This window comes from Vidua chalybeata, chromosome 1 (assembly GCF_026979565.1).
Source record: "Vidua chalybeata isolate OUT-0048 chromosome 1, bVidCha1 merged haplotype, whole genome shotgun sequence".
NCBI lineage: Eukaryota > Metazoa > Chordata > Aves > Passeriformes > Viduidae > Vidua > Vidua chalybeata.
In genome coordinates this window covers 108,217,844-108,241,690 of record NC_071530.1, presented here as the reverse complement: position 1 = coordinate 108,241,690, position 23,847 = coordinate 108,217,844, and the positions used below count along the sequence as shown (strand labels likewise).

The following is a 23,847-nucleotide window of genomic DNA, read 5'->3' as shown; positions in this document are numbered from 1 at the left end:
GGCTTTGTATTTTCCCACATTCAGGCTGCAGCAGTGCAGAGGGAAAAGTATCTTTTTGTTATCAGTTTGTTAATGACAATTAACACTGCTCAGAAATGAGTCCTTTGATTTCAGCTGGAGTGCTGTACTGTTCATAGCTGATAGCAGAAAGATGAACAGGCACAGTTAGGGACATTCTCACATTATAAAGGAAAACTGAAACACTGGGGCTATTTGCCTTGGAAAGAAGATGTGGTAGAAATTTCTGAACTGGAAGCTAGATCAGCTATTTCTGTACTTTGGCTCTGGAGAAAAGACATAAATGGAACTGGAAGATTATGGGAGGTAGAATGAGAACCATTGCTAGTTATACTGAAAAATTCAGTGCCAAATGATCACATCAGTGTGTGATCCCGGCAAGATTTATGGAAGCATCACACATTCGATATGGATGGCAGGAATGTCCAGAAATAGCATGATGAAACTGAGTATTGGAAGAATTTAAATAGCCCAGTTATGGTAAAGGGTGATTTTAAGCCTTCAAAGTTTGGAAATAATTTATCCAGAGGACAAACCATCCCAATTTTGCACCTTCTTTGAAGCCTTTGATGTGGACTATCTCTGGAGATTAACTGTCTGTCTGGTCAGTGAAGTGGCTGAGTCTGTGATCTATGGATCTGCAGTTATTTTCTGAATTTTGCTGAGTAGGGCCATTTTTCTGAGCACAGACTACATAAGAATTATTGTGTTAGCAGGACCAGTGACAGATTGGTTTTGTAAAAGATAGAATCCCAAAACTGAGGTAAACATGTAAGTGTGTTGGTACAGCTTTGTTTAAATAACTTTGCAACTGGAAACAGGCTTAATGCCATTTCATTTTCTTTTAGGAATACCCCCCATGAGTGGAACTGGCACACTTCAGATATACCTGCTGGACATCAATGATAATGCCCCCCAAGTGCATCCAAAAGAAGCCACAACTTGTGAAACGCTGCAGCCTAATGCTATTAACATCACTGCTGTAGACCCTGACATAGATCCAAATGCAGGCCCGTTTGCCTTTGAGCTGCCTGACACACCTGCTAGTATTAAGAGGAATTGGACCATTGTTCGAATCAGTGGTAATTAACATTATGGAAATCTTCATCATTTTAAAGAAACTTTTGCAAATATCTTGTCTTTGGTATTATTTCACAACATACATGAGTTTGGTTGATATGAACAAGAAATCACCTTAGTGTAAGTTCCCCAGAGAACAAGAAACTTTAAGAAAAGATAGTCACACCAGTCAGGAAGTCTGTTACCCTGAGTGTCACATAGCAGTTTGAGCAAGAAGTTAATGCCGAGCTCAAACATGAGCTATTTTTGCCAATGCTATTTTAATCCCATGCGAGCAATACATTACTTTTTAACCAGTGCCTTATTTTCACACACAGGCGATCACGCCCAGCTCTCCTTAAGAATCCGGTTCCTGGAGGCCGGTATCTACGACGTGCCCATAGTAATTACAGATTCTGGAAATCCACATGCATCCAGCACTTCCTTGCTGAAGGTGAAAGTTTGCCAGTGTGACTTGAATGGAGACTGCACAGATGTTGACCGGATTGTTGGTGCAGGGCTGGGCACTGGTGCCATCATTGCAATTCTGCTTTGTATCATCATCTTGCTCAGTGAGTAGATAGCTCTCTTAAATCTAACTCCTTTACTCTTGTTTTGCAAGTACAATATTACATTTTAGTATCAGATACCTTCGCAAACACAGGGGAGTTATTAAAGGCTCAGGTCCAGGAATTGTTGCTGCATGGTTCAGTGTTTTGGACAAGTATGAAAACTTCCTGATAGTACAGGATTTGGAGTTGGACAGAGTACAGCTAGCACCTGTTTGGCAGTCAAGCCCTGCAGTGAGTTTGTGAAAGAGATTTTCCATTTATACCCATGGACACTTGTAGTGTTACGTCCATGAGTGGCCAGGTTGAAAATATGATTCGTCCCCAGGCTTCTAATCTGTCTTGTGCTGCCAGTACTGTGCACTTTCATGCCACCCAAAGCAGGTAACAATGCTTTTAAGGAATGCTCTGATGTTGCTACTCCTGTGCTTCAGATTAATGCAAGTAGGAATTACTGTTGGAAAGTAATACATCACAGCCCTTCACATAAGGACTGACAAGAAAGGCAGGTGTTGTGATGATGTATATGTTTAAGTACTGCATAAAGCTGTACTAGTATTTTATTTTGTGTTAAGTGCATTGAGTAAGGGAAGTTACTAAAAATCATGAGTAAGTGTCTGTCCAGTGTAGTAAATTAGATAATTAGATTAGCTAGCTCTCCTACACATTATAGTTAACTGATTGCCTATTGTGGTGGAACACAAGGGAGAGATTAGCCTGGTCATAGTACACTATGCACCCATCTAGAACATAGAAAATTATGGAAAGGCGTAATTAAAAAAAAAAAAAGAGCCTGACTAAGCATGTGATTCTACACAAGCAAGTGTATTTACTTTCTTGATAGAAGATACTTTTAAAATGCTAGGTATGAAACTAACAGAGCTTTTTTGAAGGAGAGATTTCTTTCTGAATATAGTGGTTTATGAAGCATAGTCTTTCTTAATGCTTTTCATGGCAAGTTTATTTTGCAGATGTGGAATGGATTAATTACTTACAAACTTGAATATGTGATTGATTTCCAAACCAAATTGCTTTGTGGTCTGAGTTTAAACATCTCTGACTTAAGCTGCTTTCTGTCAAATTACTAATTTTAAAAAAATCCTGTACCTTATCCAGAACAGTCAAATCTAACTTCATTGCTTTTTTCTTTTTTTTTTCTTTTTTAAAATCTTGACATTAAATTTCTACAGTTTTCTATGGCTGTATAATTAAGATGTGGTTTTGTCTTCTATTTTTACATTATAGTTTTAGTTTTAATGTTCGTGGTATGGATGAAACGCCGTGATAAAGAGCGTCAGGCAAAGCAGCTCTTGATTGATCCTGAAGATGATGTGAGGGACAACATTCTGAAATACGATGAAGAAGGGGGTGGAGAAGAAGATCAGGTGAGGAAAGGTTAATGGGTTTTATGTATAGATTTACACTTCTCACTGCACTTTATTTTGTTTACATTGAAGCACTCTGGTAGGTAGCTAATTTTTACATTAAGTACCGAAGGCAAGAACTTTAAATAAAACATTGCTTTATCTTTCTCTTTTTCTTTTTTTTTTTTTTTTTGTGCCATTGTAGATATATCAATTGCTTGCCATTTGGATAAGATGTAGAAACAGTATCTTGTCCGCTTGCAGTAAAAGCATTCGGACCAGATTCCAGCTAGGGCTGTTATATTTAAATGAAAGTTAACATCCACTGTCATTGCTGTCTGTAAACTTTCCTCACTCCTTGTCTGGGAACTTGTACAGCGACAAGTGCAAGGTGCCTAATATCATCTAAACCAAATACAACCCTTTCTTGGTGGTGGGTGAATGCCTTTCTAGATAAATAGTAATGCTGGCTATTGACAGATTTGCCACCACTGGGATTTCAAGCTTGGAAAGCATTTAGGTTTCAAGTAGCTGTCAGGGCACATCTGTGTTTATTCAAATACTTTCCCAGGCAGGTGCCATATGCATTTACTCTCATGTCACCTCTGGTTGAACCACTGCTGATATGTCAGAGGACTAGGAGTGATGTGTATATGCTAAGAATAGTGTCTTTTTCCCCCCTCTCTCTCCAAGTTAGTGGATTTTCAAGCAGTGTGATTTCCTTCCTTCAGAGGACGTTTATTAAAGTGCTTTATGAACATGACAAACAGCAGATTTATGCACATTATCAATGGTAGAAGTGAGTGTAGTAATTACAAAGAGAACAGTGCATATAATAGAGTCTACGAAATTTTCCAGTTAAAAGCCTTGAAAAATTAAGTGCAATTCTTCCACACATTCCCAGTCTCAGTCATCTGGCACTTGAGTTATCTGAAAAGTGTCTCCCTTCACTGGTACAGACTTCTATAGTTTCTTTCTGCTCATTTGTTTGTTTATCTGAAATTTGTGTTCCCCTTAGTAATTTCCATGCTTCCTGCATTTCCCCAAGTACTGTTCCTACTTCCTGGCTTTTCTGCATAATGTTCTTCTTAGGCAGTTTTCAAAGGAAACTTCAGTTTATGCAGTTTTGGAAAAATGCTTATGTTAAATAAAGTGAAAACAACCCTTTGAGTCTATGCATGTATTCCAGTTATTTGTACATAGTTTCAGTACAAGAACTGTATCCTGTTTGTGCATCTGTTATTGTACAAGAAAGTTACAATCTTAAAATTAGGAAAACTCAGTCCCGTGAGAAGTAATTTTTCAGTTCACATATTCCCAGCTCTTGTTCATCCCGAATTCTCTGGAGGATCTATTCAGCAATTGTCATGGACCTTTGAGTTTTAATTATTGTCCACGCAACCTTCAGGACAGAAGTGAGTTGAGTTCTCTGAGAATAGTCCATTGGGAAGCCTTATAGGTGATGGTAGGGTAGTGTTGAGAGGGATTGTGCCGCAGATCAGAAACGTTAAGCATTGTAACAGTGTACAATGAGAGCAAACTGGGGATGGTTCTGAAGTCTCTCCTCTGCCCATCTTGTGCTGTTCTCCTGTCCAGTTGGCAGTGCTGTCTTTGTGAGAGGTTTGGTTAGGGTGGTGTGGCAGGAGTGAGTGAGACATCCTGTGAGTGCCGCAGAGATTAGCGCGATGTAAACCGTCCATAATCGCAGCCTTTTGCCAGCAGTGAATGAATGTGCTGCGTGCAGTGAAAGGAGAACTGCCGACGGGTGGACTGGCAAGAAAACAGTAAGGAATGTGAAATTAGGACCATTTCCTCTCACACTGGGCATACAAAGCATCTAGACCTAGAGAATTTTAAGGGCTTTACAAAAGATTGAATGATTTTTAGTCACAAATCCACTTCTTGCTTTCTAAAGATTAATTTTAAAGCCACTACTGCGATTTAGTTATCCTCACTGCAGTCACTTTGTTCAGGTACACAGGTCCCTTTTTTGATCCATTGACAATAGGCCAGTCTCTGGGGATCTAAAACACCCTTGCACACTCTAAACATAGAAAACATGTCCAGAAAAGAACAGATTGTACAAGGTATAGCAAGCTTTTATGAGTACTTCTAATGTAGCCAGTTTTATACTACTAGTAGGCAAAATGGGAGTAGGTTTTCCCATAGTTTCAAAGCTGGGAATTTGTTCCTACACAGAATGGATGAAGAGAGAGCACAAACTTTTCATCTTATTTTCTTGTCTACAATAGATGGTGTAAATATGTTCTGTTTTGCTTTTCAGGGAGATTATTTTACTTTATTTTGGTTAGACATTTTTTTAAATCTAAATTCTGCCTGTACTTAACTAGGTGGTAATAATTCCTAGGTTTGTTTTTTCTTGGTTCCCTCCTGACCCCCTTATCCCCTGTGCCCAAGGAAAAGAGGGAAAATTATATTTCATTGGGGTTTATTTGTTTTTGCACACATTTTATATGAAATATCAGAACGTAGAATGCAAAGTTTTTCAAATGTCCCAACAAGCTCTCTGCAAGCAGTAATCTTATTTTTGCAAACCACAGCTTAGCAAAATACTGCATAAGCAAAGCTGCGCACAGCACTGTGAGCAAAGGGTATTGGCTATAAAGATCTTTGCATTTTTGTCAATGTTAATGAAAGTATTCAAGTGTCGAAGTGAGAGTTCTAAGAAAGTGTGGGGCTAACATGGAAAATGTATTTTCAGAATGAGGCCTCACAGAGTAAAACTGCTACTGTTCTATTAAAATCAAGAAAAATTGCTTAATGTCAATCTTGGATCCATAAGTCAGCAGCAAATTACAGGAAAAAGCTCTGCATCAATATTAATTTTTTTTATGGTGCACCATCCCTAAAATCCTGAGGACTGATTAACAAGCAGTTTCAGTAGAAGGCAGTACACAAGGTGGCTCAAACACAGAGCCATCCAGCCCAGGGTGCATCTCATGTGATGAAATAAAAGGGAGTTTTAAAACCTAGTGTGCATCTCAGTGAAAACAGTATTTTAAAACCTTCAGACATTTTCATAAGAGGTACAATTACTTTTATTTATAGCCAGCAAATTACTTTTTTAAAATCACATGCTATTCTAGAAGGACAGCTTGAAGATTTACCCTGTGTGACCTGATATTTCCCAGATGTTTAGGTTATTTGAAGATATGACTGTTAGGGCTTGAAGGTAACTGATCTCTCTTTATCCTGAAACAAATTAAACTTTGGAGGTTTTTATCTTAAAGTAATTTATTTATTTGAGAGCTTTAATTTATTTATTTTAAAACTACATGAGTTGGGTTTCTTAGCTGTCATGGCAGACCCAGAAGCTCCTAAAACATGTTCAGCAGGTTCCTTTCAAACTCTCTGCACATTCTATCAGACTGATGTCTCCTGTAAGAAATTAGATGAGTTCAAATTCCAACTAGTTCCTCTGAGTCATAGCAACTGCCAGAAACAAGTTGGAATTCCTGTTCGGTTTTGTTGGTGTGTTTGGGTTTTTTTTCTCCTGTGCCAGCAATTCCAAGGAATTATGAAGTGAAATCTGTAATAAGAGAGCAGTTTAGTCCATCGTGAAGGTCTTCTGTTAATCCCATCTGAGGTCATCTTGGCCTGCTTTGTTCAGTCTGACAGACTGAGTGCTTATCAAGAAAATTGAGGATCTTGAATGATTCATAGTTGTCTTCTACTTCGGCATGATGTACACAGGGTCGTGTGATCTCCACAGCAGCTGAGAAAAATGCTATTAATTCTCTAAGCCAGAAAAGCTTTTGATCTGTGGGTCATAGCTGAAGTCAGCCTGCTTGCCTGTGAAGAGCACTGTCAACAGTGGAAATGTTTTGGACTTTTTTCACCTAGAAAAAGCTGGCTGAGAAGCAGGCTCCAAAATGTTTGCAGCACTCCTGTCGTTCCAGGCAGCAATTGTCTGGGTTTTGTGAACAATGACTGTACTAGGAGAAGTTGGGGATAAGGGAGGAATGAGAGAAAGCAGAGGTATTCCAGACAGAAAGCTTTGGATTTTTCTCAGGATTCTGTTTACTACTTTCTACTTTCAATAGTTTAGCTACCTGACCTAGTGGAGATAGGCCATGAGAGGGTTTGAGTCACAATCATTCCACAGAAATCAATGTGACTGGTTTGGGAAGGGGAGAAATGTTGGAGTTGGAGATTTTTTGTTTTGTTTTGTGTGTTAAACCCTGGTATTTTGTTTTGTTTTTCCTAAAATTGTATCTGAATCTTAAACTCTTGGGGATGGGGGACAGTATAGTTCGTTACATTCTGAAACAGAAAGTTTAAATTAGGAAACCGTGGTGAGTACCTCTCTTGATTATTAATGAACCTCATGATCCGTAGCTTGTAGTTGTTCAGCAAATGGGGAGGTGTGAGGTGTAAATGGTGAATATTCTTTCCTGATATAATGTGCTCTGAACTTGTAACACCAGTCTCAGTTCCAGAGAACCCAAACCTGCTGCTGAGTGAGTGTTGAAGCACTTAGCATGTGTCTGCAGCGTAGTTCACGCACACAGCACATCACAACCCATAGTCATCACTAACTCATTTTTGTCACATATCTTGGGCCATTTGTGTGACTTACATCAAGGTGGTGGGTGCTTGACTGGGATATATGCAGCATATGTTAGCCTGATAACTGTGATACATTTTTTTTTTAATCTAATTGCTTTTGTATATGTCTCATTGCACAAGATGATTCTCTCCTTTGAGTTCATTTCTATAATGTTTTCTGAATTTTAGTAGTACTTGCTCATGCAGGTAGTCCTGTCGAAGCAAGTTGTCTGAGCAAGTGGGTGGTATGCTTTTAAAGGACTGCAGATGAGCTGTTTTGAACATGTAGGATAATCTAGCCCTCAGATCTTTTCAGCACAAGAATTTCAATGCAATGATTTTACTATTATTCAAAGTAGCTTTCTTGCTGAGGAGTCTTCATTGTCCTTCCTACATCAGTTTTTTTTTTTTTTTACATTAATTAATAGCCTGCTTTTTGTCATATTTTTTACATATTTATGTAAAGAGAGAAAATAGTAGCATTTATTTTAATGGTGTTAATTGTATTAAAAATAACAGCTGGTTTATTGTTATGTGTGCAGGATCTAAATTCTGAACAGAAATTGCTCCTTTATGAAAGGATAGCTGTGTTCCAGCATTTATGTGTCACAGATAAAAACAAAATTAGGTAATCCTTCTGAATTTTTGTGTGTGGGTTTTGGGGTTCTTTTTCATGTTGTCATATCTTTCTGTATGCCACATTTTGAGATAACTTTAGTCTTCTGTGCTGGGTCTTTTTACCACTTGTTGTAAACATGATAATGGTCCTTACCTACTCCATGAACTTTATAAATCCAAGTGATTAGATTTTCTTTTTCACCACCCTGCGTGTTAATGAGATCATTTACTCTCAGTTTTTAACCTTCATTTTGCATTGCATTAAGAATAGAACATGTTTTATGTTCTGAAATTTCAAACATAATGAATGAAATAAAGGTTGCTATGATATTCCCCATGAATATACAATACTATAATTAAAAGGTAGTTATTTCAGAGATTGTGTTTGCTTACTAAGACATTAGCTTCACTTTTTTGAGTAAGTGACTCATACAGTGCTCCTGTGGAGAAATTATTGTCATTCCTTGGTGAATCTTTATCTCATGATATGAAAAGTAATGTTCTCATAATTCCATTACAAACTTGTTTTGTTTTATTTTATCATATCTAGAACCTCTGTCTGTTACTGCATTGTATCTGCAACTGCAGCTTAACTTTCACCTTTTTTATTACGAAAAAGATAAGATAGCTTCTTTGTTATCTTGAAAATTATTAACTTGTAGTACTCCAGATGCATCTATAATAAAAACTAATGGAAAAAGCAGTAGGGCAGAAAGTAATCTAAAAGCAGGTGACAAACCAAGAGCAACTGTTGGTGTAGGCATTTTAACTATCCTCCCACCTGCAGCCTACATCTAGTCAGTCCTCTGTCTTTGCTTTTTTTGAAGTCTCATAGTTTCAGGAAATGTAAGATTTAGGGTGGTTGTACTCTTTTGCTGAACTCAGGTGATATTTGAAGTGAAAATTTCTGATAGGTTTTTAGGGTGATGTTTGCTGGGTTTGGGGGTAGAATATATAGCAGGATTGGTTTTTGCTGGGTTTTTTTTTTGTTGTTGTTGTTGTTGTTGTTGGTTTTTTTTTTATTATTTTGTAAGATTTCAGTGGGAACATGCAGAAGTAAAATATTTCTTTCCTTACTTCCCCATCCCATTTCTCTGTTGGAGTAAACAGTAATTGCCTTTGGAACAAAAAGTCAAAGCAGAACACGTGTTTTATCCATAGGTACTTCAGAGTCATTATTAGTTCTGTTCTCTTCAGGAAACAAAAACCTGAGTTTATACTAAGGCTCCATCCTCTAAAAGGAGCAGGTAAAATTCAGATTTCTGCTACTCTTGCTTTATATGCACCTAAACCACTGCAGCTGATAGTGTTCAGTGAAAGACAATTAGAGGTCTCACCATCAATTTAAGTCAAAGTGATCTGGTGACAGTTGATTATTTCTTGTATGGGGGTAGAGCTGAACTTCTGTATTTCTTTGCAAAGGGTGCATCCCTTGAAAATGAGAAACAGGTATAGTGGTTTTGTTATATTACTCATGTGTCCAGTCCTGTGTTCATGCCTAGCCAAAACTTTCATTCTGTAGAAGGTGAAAACCCAAGTCATCCCTAGGAGTGTATCACACAGTCTCATGAACAGCCAGGAAATAAACCAAGAGCTCTGAGACAGCAGAGAAGCCAGAGTCATAAATCATTAATGAATGTCAGTCACATTCCAGGCACTAGGCTGTGGTAGTGGAAAGCTCAAGCCAGATGTCATGTATTAAAATATTTTCTGATTTTTCCTTTCTCAAAAAAAGTCCATCCTGTCTCTGCATAGCATTTTATAGTTTTGGTTCATTGTGGTTTCATTCTGTTGTTTGCAGTTCTGCATCATAATGCTCCAGGATACATTAATATAAGGCAGTTATCAATTACTGTAAACATTTTTTACTTTTTTAGGGTTTTTCCCAAGAACTTAAGTAAATGTTCTAATTTAGAACATCTAACAAGGATGAAAAAAATAAAAGATATTTAAAACATCTCCTACTGTGTAACCGATTATTGTTCTATGAGGGATTATTACTCAGGTGCTGTTCAGTGAATAGCTGCCTTGCCTAAGAGGAAGTTGTTTAAGGAGGAGGTTTTTGAAGGCTGCATCATCATGTTTTTCAGTGATTATTGGGGAGTGTAAAATGGCTTTTTCTTCTATTCTGTATATTTCATCTATTCAAGTTGAGATACTTGAACTGTGCTTTGAACTACTATGTAGATGTTCTTAAGTAAGTGCTTTGGGGGGCGGTTTAGAGCATTCTGCATATATTTCTGGTAATTTGTTGGGCTTGGCTATCTGATTCTGATATTTAGCACTCTTCACTGGGATTGCATGTTTCAGGAAGGTATGGTTTGAACTAATAATGGTTGAAGTATTTTCTTAAAGCTGTTAGAACTAAGTGAAGAACTAATAATGTCAATATTGCAATCAACTTGGAGGGGACAGGGGGTTAGTGGGGTTTGAGGGGGGGCAGTGAGATTGATTTCACAAAATGAAATTTCTGATAAAATGCTCTTCTAGCATATTGTCATCTCTTTAACCACCAGTTATCGAAAAGGCAGCTATAGTTTCTCCAGTGATAATAGATCCCTTCATAAACAAGCACAAAACCAAAAAATCATCCAGCTTGCTTCACTTACATCCCTATTGCAGAATGTGAGGTTTCTGTTTCCCTGTTGACTGTAGGTTTGGACTATCAGATTAGTCCAAGTTTCTGGTTTCCAAAGGCCTGAGTTTTTCTAGATGCAAAATGGGAGCAAACTTTTATGTCTTAGCAATATTACAATTGAGAAAAACTAAGTAGATTCTCTTTTTCATCAACAATCATAAGTTTGTCCAGAAGTTTGAGGAGGAGAAAACCTGAACGAAGCATCTGTTTGAGTGTGCTGAAGTCCAAACTGAAGGAAAGGAATTTTTCTAGAATTGCTGGAGTTAGGGCTAAAGAGCCCTAACTAAATAAATACCTCTGACAAAAATTGGCAGCCATATGAATTAGATCTCACAACTCTCGCTGAAGTACATTTCCAATGGAGGGACGAGACTTTCTCCCCAGTGAACTGCCAGTAATCCATAAGCAGATTTTAGCTGTTAACTGGTTATATGGGAAAAGACTGGAGCAAAACCAAAACACTATAGAATTGTGATCCTGAAATTAAGAGTAAAAATGATGACCCAGAATACTGATCAAAGCTGTCTGTCCCAACCTATCCCATCATGTTTTCTTCTCTCTTTGGTGTGCCAGTTTTCCATTCAGCTGTCACTTCTACAGTTAACTCTCTTAACAAACTCCGTTTGAGGCTAACCTTTAAGTCCATTCAGAAGCTTTAGGTAGTATGTGAAAAGCTTTTCTACTTTCCTGTCTGTGAAAGTAGCACTGAGGGAAGACATGGGACCTCAGCACCTCTAAACAGCTTATGACCTGCCATTTTAAAACATTTTTTCCATCTTCTACTTTGCAATAATTGAGTAGAGTTGACTTTAGACAGAATGTTGAAACAGCTGGTGTGGTTGCATGGTGCCTGGCACTCAGCTGGTTTGGGGAGGTGCTGGATGAGTTGGCCATACCCCACTGGTGTGCAGTTAGTATTGATTTTAATAATAGGAGGAGTTTGAGAGTCTGAGGTAATACATGCAATGAATCTTCTTTTCCCATCCGGACACTGTTAGACCTGCAAGATAAATTTCCTCCGAGAGAAGGCTAAATGACAGTGTCATAAATTACCCTAGAAAAGAAAACCAAAGTGGAATTCCACGTAAGGACACGTTCTGCATTGCTGTTACCTCACAGATGGCTATCTTTGCTGACTTTTTAGCTATTAGAGTCTGCATATGTCTCCAGCTATTAAATACATACAAAAGGATGCCTTAAATATGGACATAATAGACTGATAAACTTGATTTATATTTCTGTATTACCACTAACTAGTAAAAGAATTGGATACAAATGTGCATGGGTGGGGAAAAAAATTATAGAACTGAAATGAAGAGAGATGCTCCTCTGGTTTTAATGCATTGTTATTTAACCATACCAGTTTGAATTCCTCCACAATGAAATGCTTAGATTTAAAAAATATACATATATTTCATTTCTCCCTGTTGGTGTTTTCCACCTTTATCTTTTGGGTGGGTATGAAAAGCACTCATGTTACATATTTATAAATTCTAAAAAGTACATTCTTCTCTGTTTGATAGGATTTTCTGGTAGCATGTCTCTAAACTATTTTGATTTATTTCACGTAATAAAAAGGGAAAGGATAAAAAGTTCTGTTCTGTTTACTTTTCTCTGATTCATACTGCTTCCTGGAGATCACTTATTATTCTGTTTTGTACATGAAGTACCGAAGGGTAGGAGTTAAAGCTCTGCCCCAAGGAACTTGTAATCTAATTAAAGCATATGAAACTGCATTCTCAGATCTCAGTGGAGCTGTTCCACCTCTTTTGACTATATATTTGTGTGCAGTCATCTGAGAACCCAAGTAACAAATCAGAAGGTGTAGTGGATTTGATAATCAGTTACAGTTCTCCCCACAAACTACCATCACTGCTGTCAAAAAGAATTCTTCTCCTGTTGAAAAGTCTGGGTTTGGAGTCACAGGAGGTCATAGTCTCAGAAAGGATCTACATCCCATGAGATAACAGCAGCCATAAAAGCTTGCACTCCTTCCCTTAGGAGCCAGTAAGGAGCTAATGAAAAATAGTCTGAACAGACAACTTCCAGCACGTTGAGATTATAAATAAGATTTTTACCAGAACAGCACTTGAAAAACAGGTATTTTTGATGGATAGAAGAGCTTATTTAGGATGTTTTTAACTGCTTGGATTATTTGTGGGGCAGGGTATGTGGCATACAGTAGAATTGGCATGAGCCCCCATCTGCTGATAGTTCCTGAATGGCTTTTGTTTAAGCCTTGAAGTCCAGTTCTTAATTGTGCATTCTCACCAATGCCCTGTGTAAAGGCATCCTAGAGTATGACTTTCTTCTAGACCTGGCAACAGTGAGGAGAATGACAATGATGAAATGCATCACGCTGTGTAAAGAGAATTCAGGCATATCTATGTTCAATGCATAAACATTGATCTAATTAAATTTTTCACATACATACATATGGCTTATTGGAATTCATACTGCTATGCTAACTTCATCAGTCTGCCAGAGTTTGAAACTGCAGCATCAAGTACTTAATGAACAGATTCATGAGTAATCTCTAGAAAGTGCTTAGAATTAAGGCCAAATCTGAGGAGCTTTGTACTTCTTATGACATTTTCCCCCCTTTGGCTTTCATATTATGGAAGCCACATAAAATCAGCAAGGAGTCTTAAATTCATTCTTTGAAGGTATTAGAAAATACTGCAGAACACTGTGCTTGCTTTTTTCCTCAGAATGTGTGGTATTTATTTTCTTAGAAAAATAAGAGTTGGATTTGGCATCTTTGCTCTATGCTGTAAATCATCATTACTAGGTAAAGTGTTTAGTCCCTTAATAGTACTACTCAAATCCCTGCTTCTCAAGGGAAAACTTATGAGAAGCTCTACAAATCTGATGGAATAGAATCAAACCAGGAGATTCAGGGAGTATAAATCAAATAACATCCTGTTGGTATGCAAATAACAGCGTTATTGACTTATTCTCCGTAAGCATTACAATCCTGAAAACAGGACTTCTGGTGAAATGGTACTTTGCATTTTCCTTTTTTTCCTTCTCATGTTTCCCCCTGACAGATATTGTTTGAAATTCTGCTAACGTACTGTGTCTGTTTCATATTTTGCAGGATTATGACTTGAGCCAGCTCCAGCAGCCTGACACTCTGGAACCAGATGCCATCAAACCTGTTGGAATCAGACGTCTTGATGAAAGGCCAATCCATGCAGAACCTCAGTATCCAGTCAGATCAGCTGCTCCTCATCCTGGGGACATTGGGGACTTCATTAATGAGGTAAAGAAGCAAAAAAAGGTTTCCTCCTAAGATCTGATAATATTTTATATTTTGTTTATTCTACTCCACATGAGTAGCTGTTATGTTAGAACATAATAACTTTTTAAAACTTCCTTAGACAATTAAAATTGTCTCACTAGACAGAAATAAATATGGTCTTCTAAAGTGCAGACAAATTTAATTAACTCATTCAAACAGAAAGGCAAGATATATCAATTAACTTCTGTGCACTCGTATTAATTACATTCATAGTACGTTATCAGCAGCAACCACAATATCTCCAAGCAGGATTATGCAATGGGTTGCAAGTAATAAACAGACTAACAAAATTGTAGTGTAGCCTAAATTCATTTATTAATTCACAGTAATTTAATAATAGAAGTTCATTTTGATTCTCCTCATACATTACCCTTTGAATCCAGATAATAGTGGAACTTCAGTACCTTCAATAAGACCAAAAGAATTCCATCAAATACGATTAGTGAGTAGGGCAGCTAAATTAAATGTTATGTAAGTGCTTTTAATACTTGTCTTGTCATAGAGCTTTCAAAGATTTTGCATTATCTTTGATTCTTCAATCTAATAAATGTAATTGAGATTCAGACTGTACCAGGGTACTGATAGCTCTGAAAGAAATTATCCTCATTATTTCTATTACTGGTCACTCTTAAATCATTGGTGTTGTGGTACTTAGGATAGAATATGTTTCTTGTGTTTGCTGGTTATAGGGAAAAAAAAAAAAAACCTAACCCAGGATTTATTGCTATTTTTACTTTATTCTGTACTGAATTGTAGTAGTTAATTATTTTCTCTGGTTTTCTCATATCTTCCTTGTCAGCTGGAGCTGGACACATACTGCAGAGTATTGCAGAACAGTTTCTGCAAACGTGTTTATTCTTGTCTGCCTTGAAGAAAAGTCATGCTAATATACTAAGGTCTTTCGTGTTAGAAATCTGCAGAAAATTGAATTTACCCCTTTTAAGGTATACGGTGATACAATTGTCAAAAAATTTAGAGGGGAGTTGGCTAGCAGGAAATGTACAAATATTCCTGTAAGACGTATTTTTAGACACTCCAGTTTTTGCTTGCCTTACAGTTCTAAATATTATCCTATAATTGGCTTTTGGAAAAGAGTGGAGCCGTGGGACACTAAAAGACCCACATTGTCGGCCAAGCCAGTGTACACACAAAAACTTCCTTGTGCTTCCAAACAATTGGAGATTCCCATCCTGTTCTCACACAGCTGTGACCAGACAGTGCCCACCTGACAGACAGTAGTGAAGAACCCTGGGTTTTGTTTTTCTCAAAGCAGCTAGGAGTCTCTGTTATGGAGCAAAGGCAGGAAATGGGTCTGATTCTGGTGGAAGGCCAAAAAGGGGCCAGAGGTTGTCCGGCCTTCTTGCAATATTATTTTTCAGTAGGTTATCACTCTTGAAGGTGATAGCATCAGTGTACAGATGGGGCTGAAGAAACAGTACTTGCTGTCTTGATTTAACCCCTACGTTTATATTGCACTACAGACAAGTATGGAGTCATTTTCCCCCTGCTGTCTATTGTATTATATCAGTACCTCCCTTTATGCTTCCCCTTGCCATACACCAAAAAAGAAAGCTTCTCCCAGCTATTCACACACAGTAAAATAATGTCATTTATGTCATTGATTAAGAAAATGTATGGAAATACATATGAAGTTAAAGAAAACATGGCAATTTTCTTGTCTGCAAGTTAGCTCAGAATTAATTATATCCTCTGATTGAAAGGAACTGTGTGAGGTAGTTTTTATGCTTTAAGGGTTATATATTTAGCTTATCTCCTTCATAAGGATTTTTTTTCTCTAGGATTTTACAGAAATGTATTGTTTTACTGTGGGGCATTCCACCTAACCCTCTCTCTAGCAGACAGTAGCCACCCAAAAATTGCCCATGCTCTGTTTTCCCAGAAGACTGAGCAAAATGGGCACTTTATTTCTCTAAAATAGTGTCATCTTAATTTATGTTTTCTGTAAAAAATTTCCCATGACAGATGTGATTATAAATTGTCTGCTGGGTTTGGGGGGGGAAATGGGTCTGTCTTTCATAGAAGTTACAGTTAAATTTCAAAATTATCAGTGTCTACAGCATAAATTTTCAGGCTGCACAGGTTTTCAGGCTCTCCAGAATATTGCACCTGCAGTCCTGGTATGATTAAACCCAAGAAACTTAGTAAGTTTCTCCCAGTTTTACTTGAGGTAAATTGAAAAAATATCTCGAGTAAAGCCTGCACCAGACATTTCTTAAGGCAGTTCCTACAGAAGATAAGCTGAGCTGTGGAAACAACATAGCAAGATAAGAAAGAGCAAAGTTCATATCTCTCTGCATCCAACTTCAGTATTATTAGATGTAATTCTCCCCTTGGGCATCTCTAACCCAAACCACCCACCAAACTAGCCCAGTCCCTAGCTGAGGAGGGAGAGGCTGCTTTTGAATTGTCAGCATTTCAGTAGCAAAGTCTGCAATAGCCCCTTGGTTTGAAAAGATGCAACACTTTGGAGATCAGTCCAATCTTTTGGAGGACTTGACCCTATTCCAGGAGATGTGGGTCAGTATGGTCTTTTGGGATGCTGGTCCACATGTGGGAATTCATATAATCTATTGAATGCTCACCAACACCTCAGACACACTGTTCAGATTAGCTTCTGAATTACTTTAGCTTTTGACAAAAAATTGATTTCAGATACTGGAAGGTTTAGCTCCCATTTCCAAGCAAGCATGGGGGTTTTCTTCTTATTTTCCTTACAGAGTCATAGAAACAAAAAGCAAAAAAAAAAAGATCTAGTGGGTCATTTAGGTTTTTTTCCTTTTAGCAGTACTCTGTTTCTTCTGGTATATTATTTTCTACCTGTCATCCCTTGTATTAAACCTACTTAACTCAATGAGAGATATGTAAGTAAGAGTATTTTGTAGTGTTCTGGTGACTTCTCAGTTGAAAAACAAGTTAAAATTATAATAAAATGTCATGCATTTTTATAACACAAAGTTGAGATAACATGTACACAGCTATGAACTGTTTAAAATAGGAAGGTTCCAGAGGTGTCTGATAGTCAAAATAGGTTTTGCAGGCATAAGCTGAATGACCTCAGGGACTTTCTTGTTTTGTCTGTTTCAATGGATAGATGAATCTGTAACTTAAGTGGGGAAGAGAAAAACCTCCTTTTCTTCCAGTCCAGTGTACAAACAAGTCAGTGGAATAAGTCATGTGTTATTAAGAATCCTCTGTAGATTTCATTTTCCGTTTTGAGCCTTTTAAAGCCTAACCTGCAGAGTGTGGAGCATAATTAACACTTAGAATAGTCAGGATTGGCAGGACAGTAGAAATTAGACTGGATAGAAATAGTTTTGTTAATCCTGTTTTCAATACCCACCTATATTGTCCCTAGAAATCTCAAGCAAGTTATATTGTGGTGGAGAGTTTGTGGCAAAGAATATATTTATAATCAATAGAGGACATAGCCTGAGGCAAACTAAATTTAAATTGCAAACTAAAGGTCTCATCCCATGGGGACATGGAGGACCCTCAATTCATTCTTAGTAAATGGTTATTGATGCAGTGCCCCTCCATGCAGAATGGACTCCCTCGATGGTTCCAGATATAAACCATTTTTTTTTTTTTTTTGTATTTCCCTGAAGGTCTCTATTCTCCCTTTCCTTCTCATCAAAAGTCTGCTGAATCTGATTAGGTAGTAGGATTAATGAAAATAGAAGCATTAGATTTTGTAATGTTCCATGTTCACGATTTGAGAGGGTTGCTTTCCTGTAACTTGAGAGAAATGGAGAATGCTTCCTGTATTAAGGCAAGTTTACTGTTGTTCCTCAGCCAAGGCACTGTAATTTCTCTAGTTCTGTCCTTTATCACCTCCTTAGTGAAAGCTCTACTATGTATAAAAGAGGAAAAGGAAAAAAGTGAGTCTGTCCAAGGTCTCAAGCTGGCCTCTCTATTGCTATGGCTCTTCTGTGACTGCTTGTTGTGCACTGGTGGTGTAGCACATGCAAAGAAACGTGACAATTCACTGTCCCAACAGGTTCCCCAGCTCCTGAGGATGTGCCCCAGAAATTTTGTTGTTGAATGAGCTTCTCACTCTAAGGAAAACTTCAGGTTTTCTGATCAGGAAACTGCAAACCAAGTACAGAAGTGACTGACAATGAATGCCTTGGCAGCAAAATCAGTAGAAGCCACTCCTGGCAGCCATTTGTTGTCCTTTCAGTTGTGCAGATGCAGCAGGCCATGTATCAACACCGCCTCCACCCACTGGAAGGGACAGCATAATAAAAGAAAAAAGGTGGCAATGCTGAAACCAAAGGGAGCTTCTAAGCTGATGGCACTGCCAGGGCTGTCTGGCATGCTGTAGAACCCAACAGCAAAGCGCAGCAGCCCACTGGCTATGCTCAAAAAATCGGCTTAGCAGAGGGAAAGAGAAAATATTGAAGTACTTCTTTCTCATTTTAGTATGTAACTTGTGACACAAATATAGCAGAAATCTTGTCATTTGAAGAGTTAGACACTAAGTTCAGTCATTACACTGTGAACCAGAAGATAGGTGAAAATGTCAGTGTAACTTGTGTTGTGCAGTTGAATCAATACTTCCAAAACATGACCCGTAGCTGCATTCTCTGAATGAAATGGATTACACCGCCAGCACAACCTTTGAGAAAGTGAATTTGTTAGTGAGATCCTATCTTGTAAGTCAGTAACTCAAAACCAGTTTCCTTTTCTGAAATGCTATCATGATAGCAGCAGCAAATTGAAAAAAAAATTACAATTTCCCCTTTGGAAAAACAGATGGAAAGAGGCTGCCTTCTGTCTTGTCATGGATGACTGATAGGTATCAGAATTTTTGCAGTGATGTAGGAAAATGTTTTTTTCACTGATTTTTTAAAATAAATTGGTATCCCATGGTTCGCTGACTATTAGAAGGCAGAACTGCAGGGAAATAACATTTTGTCTCCAAACCGACTTTCTAAATGACTTTCACACATGGATACTTGGCATTCGTACCTCAGCACTCCTTAACCTCAGCTGGTATTTATTCTCCTTCCCTGTCACCTGCGTTCCAAACACATGGGTGTCTGTCACCCCAAGCAGGCTTAAGGAAAGATCTGAATACCATAAGGCCAGTTACTGCCTAAGAAGTAAAGTTGTCTTTCTGCTTCGGCAGCAGAAAATAAGAGCCTTAGAACTTGCCCCTTGGAAGCTGGATAAGGGATATCTTTCAAGACTTGCTGTTGCCTTTTCAAAATCTCACATCTTTTTTGCTTATTATGGCCACCAGGTCAGAAAATGCCAGAGAGAGATAACAAGCATCACCAATTATTCTTATCTCATAATTCAAAATTGCACTTTTTATATAGGCTATTAATAACCTGCTTGATGTTGTTGTGCCACATGAAATGATCATTTCAAGGCCAAAATTTGTTCTTGATTAGAGGTCATTAGCTTGATAAATATGCTGTGCTTTTCCACTACTGATTTGGTAATTATTTTAAGTACATTTTGCACAATTCTGAATTATTTAAATAGGTAATAAAGAACCAGGATTCACTTCTACCTTATCAATGCCAAATGCTTTAATTAATGGGTTTAATATGTAGGTACTCCATAATAGATATTTGTAGAAGAAAAATCAGCTTCTGTTCCATTTTGTCATATTTGGACAAAATACAATTGAGAGAGAAACGTACTTTTCTAAAACCAGAATATATTAAATAATTTGAAGGAGGCACACTCATTCCTTCAAATAAGGAGGAGTATAATAATGCCATTCTTTAAATAAATAAACATTAAAAATTAAAAGTAAAACCAGCACAAATATCACTGGTAAAAATTAATAGCAAGCAATTTAAAATCCTAGCACAGCCTTATGAAATTCTGGGAGATACATTATCCCCTGTCAGTAGCTGCCAGAGTAGATCCTATTCAAAATAGAAGATCTTGAAAAAGTGGTGTTAATCCCATGGATGAAACTATGAGGTTAAAAAATACAAATCATAAGAGGTTTTTTTTGGCTTCAGGCTTTCATATTCAGCTTGTAAATCTTCCCCAGATAACCACTGAGAAATTGTCTCATATTCTAGAGTAAGTTACTCATATAAGCATTTAGGTTTGGACTTATGTAACAAAACAGAGAATGTAGAGGCTTTGCTCTGGAAGAAGTGTGGTTCTTTCCTGGCTTTTCCTCTTCAATTCCCCAGCATTTCCTCCAATTCAATTTGTGTTGCTTTTAATTTTGTCTATTCAACTCCATAGACTGGAAATGTAAAAATGTTGATGGCCCAGTATTCGTGTGTTGGTAACTTCAGTACTTGGAAATGAAAAACAAAAACAGTCATCATCTTGTATTCAGCTTTGATGTCACTGTGTATTTTTTGAAGAGCAGGTGGATTTCATGGGAGGATGTGGCAAAACATAAAAGGCTTAAGACAACGTACCATATATTTTTCTTACAGCAGCCTACAGAGGTACATGAGTTTACAGGACTAACTAAATATGGATTTTGGCACATGCAGATGGACTGCAGGCCAGAAAAGTCAGTGGATATGCTATTGACTATGTGAGATGGCTGTTGAAGTGAATCTTTGCAAACATGCTTATTTCTCCTTCCTCATCTGTCTAACCATTCCCACATTGCCCATGGCACAGGTTGTGAGCTGTGTATCTTTGAAACTGTTTATTTACTAGCTTCAGTCCCAGTGCCATAACTCTCTCTTAAGATTTTGTTAGGGCTGTAATTGCAGCTGCACTCAAAATGTCCATGCCAAACCTGGCCATTCTAAAAGGAGTTACAAAAATGTAAATCCTGTTTTGCACTCAATGGCAGGAGAGGAAGAACTTTGTTTTCTCAAGTGGTGCTTGATAGATAACTGCGCTGCAAATATTCCGGATATGCTTTTGTCTCGCTCTCAGATACAGAACTTTATCTTATTTTCTCCCTCTCCTTCTTGCAGGGACTTAAAGCAGCTGACAATGACCCTACAGCCCCACCGTATGACTCCCTCTTAGTCTTTGACTACGAAGGAAGCGGCTCCACTGCTGGATCCTTGAGCTCTCTTAACTCCTCAAGTAGTGGTGGTGAGCAAGACTATGACTACCTAAATGACTGGGGCCCACGTTTCAAGAAACTTGCTGATATGTACGGTGGAGGTGATGACTGAACTTCAAAGTGAACTTTGGTTTTGGACAAGTACAAACATTTCAACTGATATTCCCCAAAAGCATACAGAAGCTAGGCTTTAACTTTGTAGTCTACTAGCACAAGTGCTTGCTGAAGGCTTTGGCTTAGGCTGCAAACCAATTTGGGCTCCGTGGAATATCAGTGATCCAATGCTGTTTGGAAAAAAATATTGAGCTCAGTTACACTTGAATTTTACAGTACAGAAGCACTGGGATTTTATGTGCCTTTTTGTACCTTTTTCAGATCGGAATTAGTTTTATGTTTAAGGCTTTAATGGTACTGATTTGTGAAATGATGCATTAAAGAGACAAAATATGTTGGGGTGGGGAGGAGTAAGGTGAAACACAATATACTTCACAATGCTTTTGTTACATCGCATTGCTTTTATTAAAATAAGGAGATTAAAAATAAACAAAAAAATCCTCATGGAACAATTTTATTATCTGGGAGAGAAGACCATGAGGTGGAACAATGTACATTACTTCTAGTTTTAGATGTTAGGGGACTTTTTTCACTAAAATTCTAAAAATTATGCAGCTGGTTGCAAATAAAGGGAGTTTTCATATCACCAGTTTGTAGCAGAATTGATTTTTTTTTTCTTATGCTAGAATGTTAGACACATTTTGGTCTTAATCCATGTACACGTTTTTGTTATTTTGGGTTTTTTTTTTTAATTTCTAGTATTTTTTTCCCACTTCACTGTAAAAAATGGTATGTGTACATAATGTTTTATTGGCATAGTCTGTGGAGAAGTGCAGAAACTTCAGAACACGTGTATGTATTATTTGGACTATGGATTCAGGTTTTTGCATGTTTATATCTTTCGTTTATGGATAAAGTATTTACAAAACAGGTTGCAAACAAGTGACATTGATTCAATTGTTGAACTGTAGTTAGAGTACTCAATATTTTTTTTATTTTTATTTTTATTATTTTTTTTGTTTGGGGAGGGAGAAAAGTTCTTAGCACAAAAAAAGTTTTACATAATTTGTACCAAAAAAAAGGGGGGGAGGGGAGTTGGCCTGATACTGGTGGCACGAGAAAATATACAGTATGTTTTTGGGGTGGGGAGGGGGGGGAAGGAGCTTTCAAACTGGAGAGACTTCTGAGAACAGCTTTGCCTCTGTATTGTGTACCAGAATATGAATGATACACCTCTGACCCCAACGTTCTGAATAAAATGCTAATTTTGGATCTGGTGCTTGATTCGGCTTTTTTTCTTCCACCTGAGCAGCCCTGACTACAGTAAATAAAAAGTACCCAAAATGTGTTTGAGTTCTGTGAGAAGTTGTGTGTGCTTCTTTGGCATTTCCTACTGCTGGACTGAAAACAAGCTGCATGTAGAAGAAAGCCCAGCACAAATTTGGAAGGCAAGTTCCCAGCTAAAAGCAAAGTTATCTGTGCTGTGATTTCTGGGAATTCACAATTTTCAGTTCTCCAGTGATGAGTAGCTCTTTGGTTTAATGTGCATTATCTAAATAAGAACTTGCATCATTTTTGGCTCATTTATAGACTGACAGTATAATGAATGTGTGATTATGCTGCAAGTTGCATAAATATTGTGGCAGTCCTCTGCTTCCTGAACTTCATGTGCTGAAGACAAGCCCCTGCTAACCTGAGTGCACATCAAATCATGTCCTTCAAGGAGGTGCTTGCGGTCACGGAGCTCTATCAAAAAGCCCCATTAGGAGATTTGTCATTAGTAAACACATTTCTGACCTGTTACATGTTTTACTTGCAAACAAAGCAAGCATAGTAGGTACAGCAGTTCTGTCTTTGTTCTCATGCAGCAATCTGCTGAGGTTTAATGTTTAATGCCTGCATTTACAGACATTAAGGACCTAAGTGTGAACGGTGCGAGCCTCAAACAAAATGCCATCAGTGGACAGGGAGGGGAAACCAGGCTCTGGCAGCAAGTTAATCTGGAGGGAAAGCTCTTCACTGGTGCCACTTCAGTGCTTCCTCAGCAGTCATACCATAATTTACATAATTTGACTCTGGGACATAAATCCCAAAATCAGATTTGGGGAGCGTTAATGCTGCATGGGGGATGTCTCCTTCCTTTTTCTTGCTCCAGACGAAAGGCAGCAATCCTCTTAGGCTGGGATATACTATTTCAACTTCTGCACACATGGCTATTATTTATATCATGCATTTGCAAGTATAAGTTAATGCTGTAATATAGCCTTGATTTTTGAATAATGTGTCAAAGTTACCAACAAACACCATTAAGCTATCCAAACTCGATTTGTAGTATACAGAACAAAGGATATAGATCAGGACATGGAAATAAAGTCTGACCATGCACAGTTAAGTAAGGAAAACTTTCATAAAGGGCAGATTTTAAACTGTCAATGCATGTTAAATAAGCAGAAGACAGCTTTTAGCACAAAAAATTCTGCAAAAATGTATTTCAAGCATAATCTATTGTTATTGTTACTTTGAACCAACAAACCGGAAATGCTAAATGAACTTTATTCATTGACATTGAATGTTAAAAGATACACTGAGGGAGAGATCTGTGAAAGATTTCCAATTTGGAC

The 23,847-nt window shown here is 37.7% G+C and overlaps 1 protein-coding gene across 1 annotated transcript in view; it reads left to right on the top strand.

The window, feature by feature from the left end:
* The window catches only part of CDH2 (cadherin 2), a 114,613-nt gene extending 92,039 nt beyond the window's left edge, over nucleotides 1-22,574 (top strand). Inside the window, exons 12-16 of the mRNA XM_053952003.1 lie at nucleotides 867-1,100; nucleotides 1,416-1,649; nucleotides 2,892-3,031; nucleotides 13,936-14,100; nucleotides 21,078-22,574. Coding sequence (XP_053807978.1) covers nucleotides 867-1,100; nucleotides 1,416-1,649; nucleotides 2,892-3,031; nucleotides 13,936-14,100; nucleotides 21,078-21,284 — 980 coding nt within the window. The 3' untranslated portion in view covers nucleotides 21,285-22,574. The remainder of the gene's footprint in view (nucleotides 1-866; nucleotides 1,101-1,415; nucleotides 1,650-2,891; nucleotides 3,032-13,935; nucleotides 14,101-21,077) is intronic.
* The last annotated feature ends 1,273 nt before the right edge of the window (nucleotides 22,575-23,847 follow it).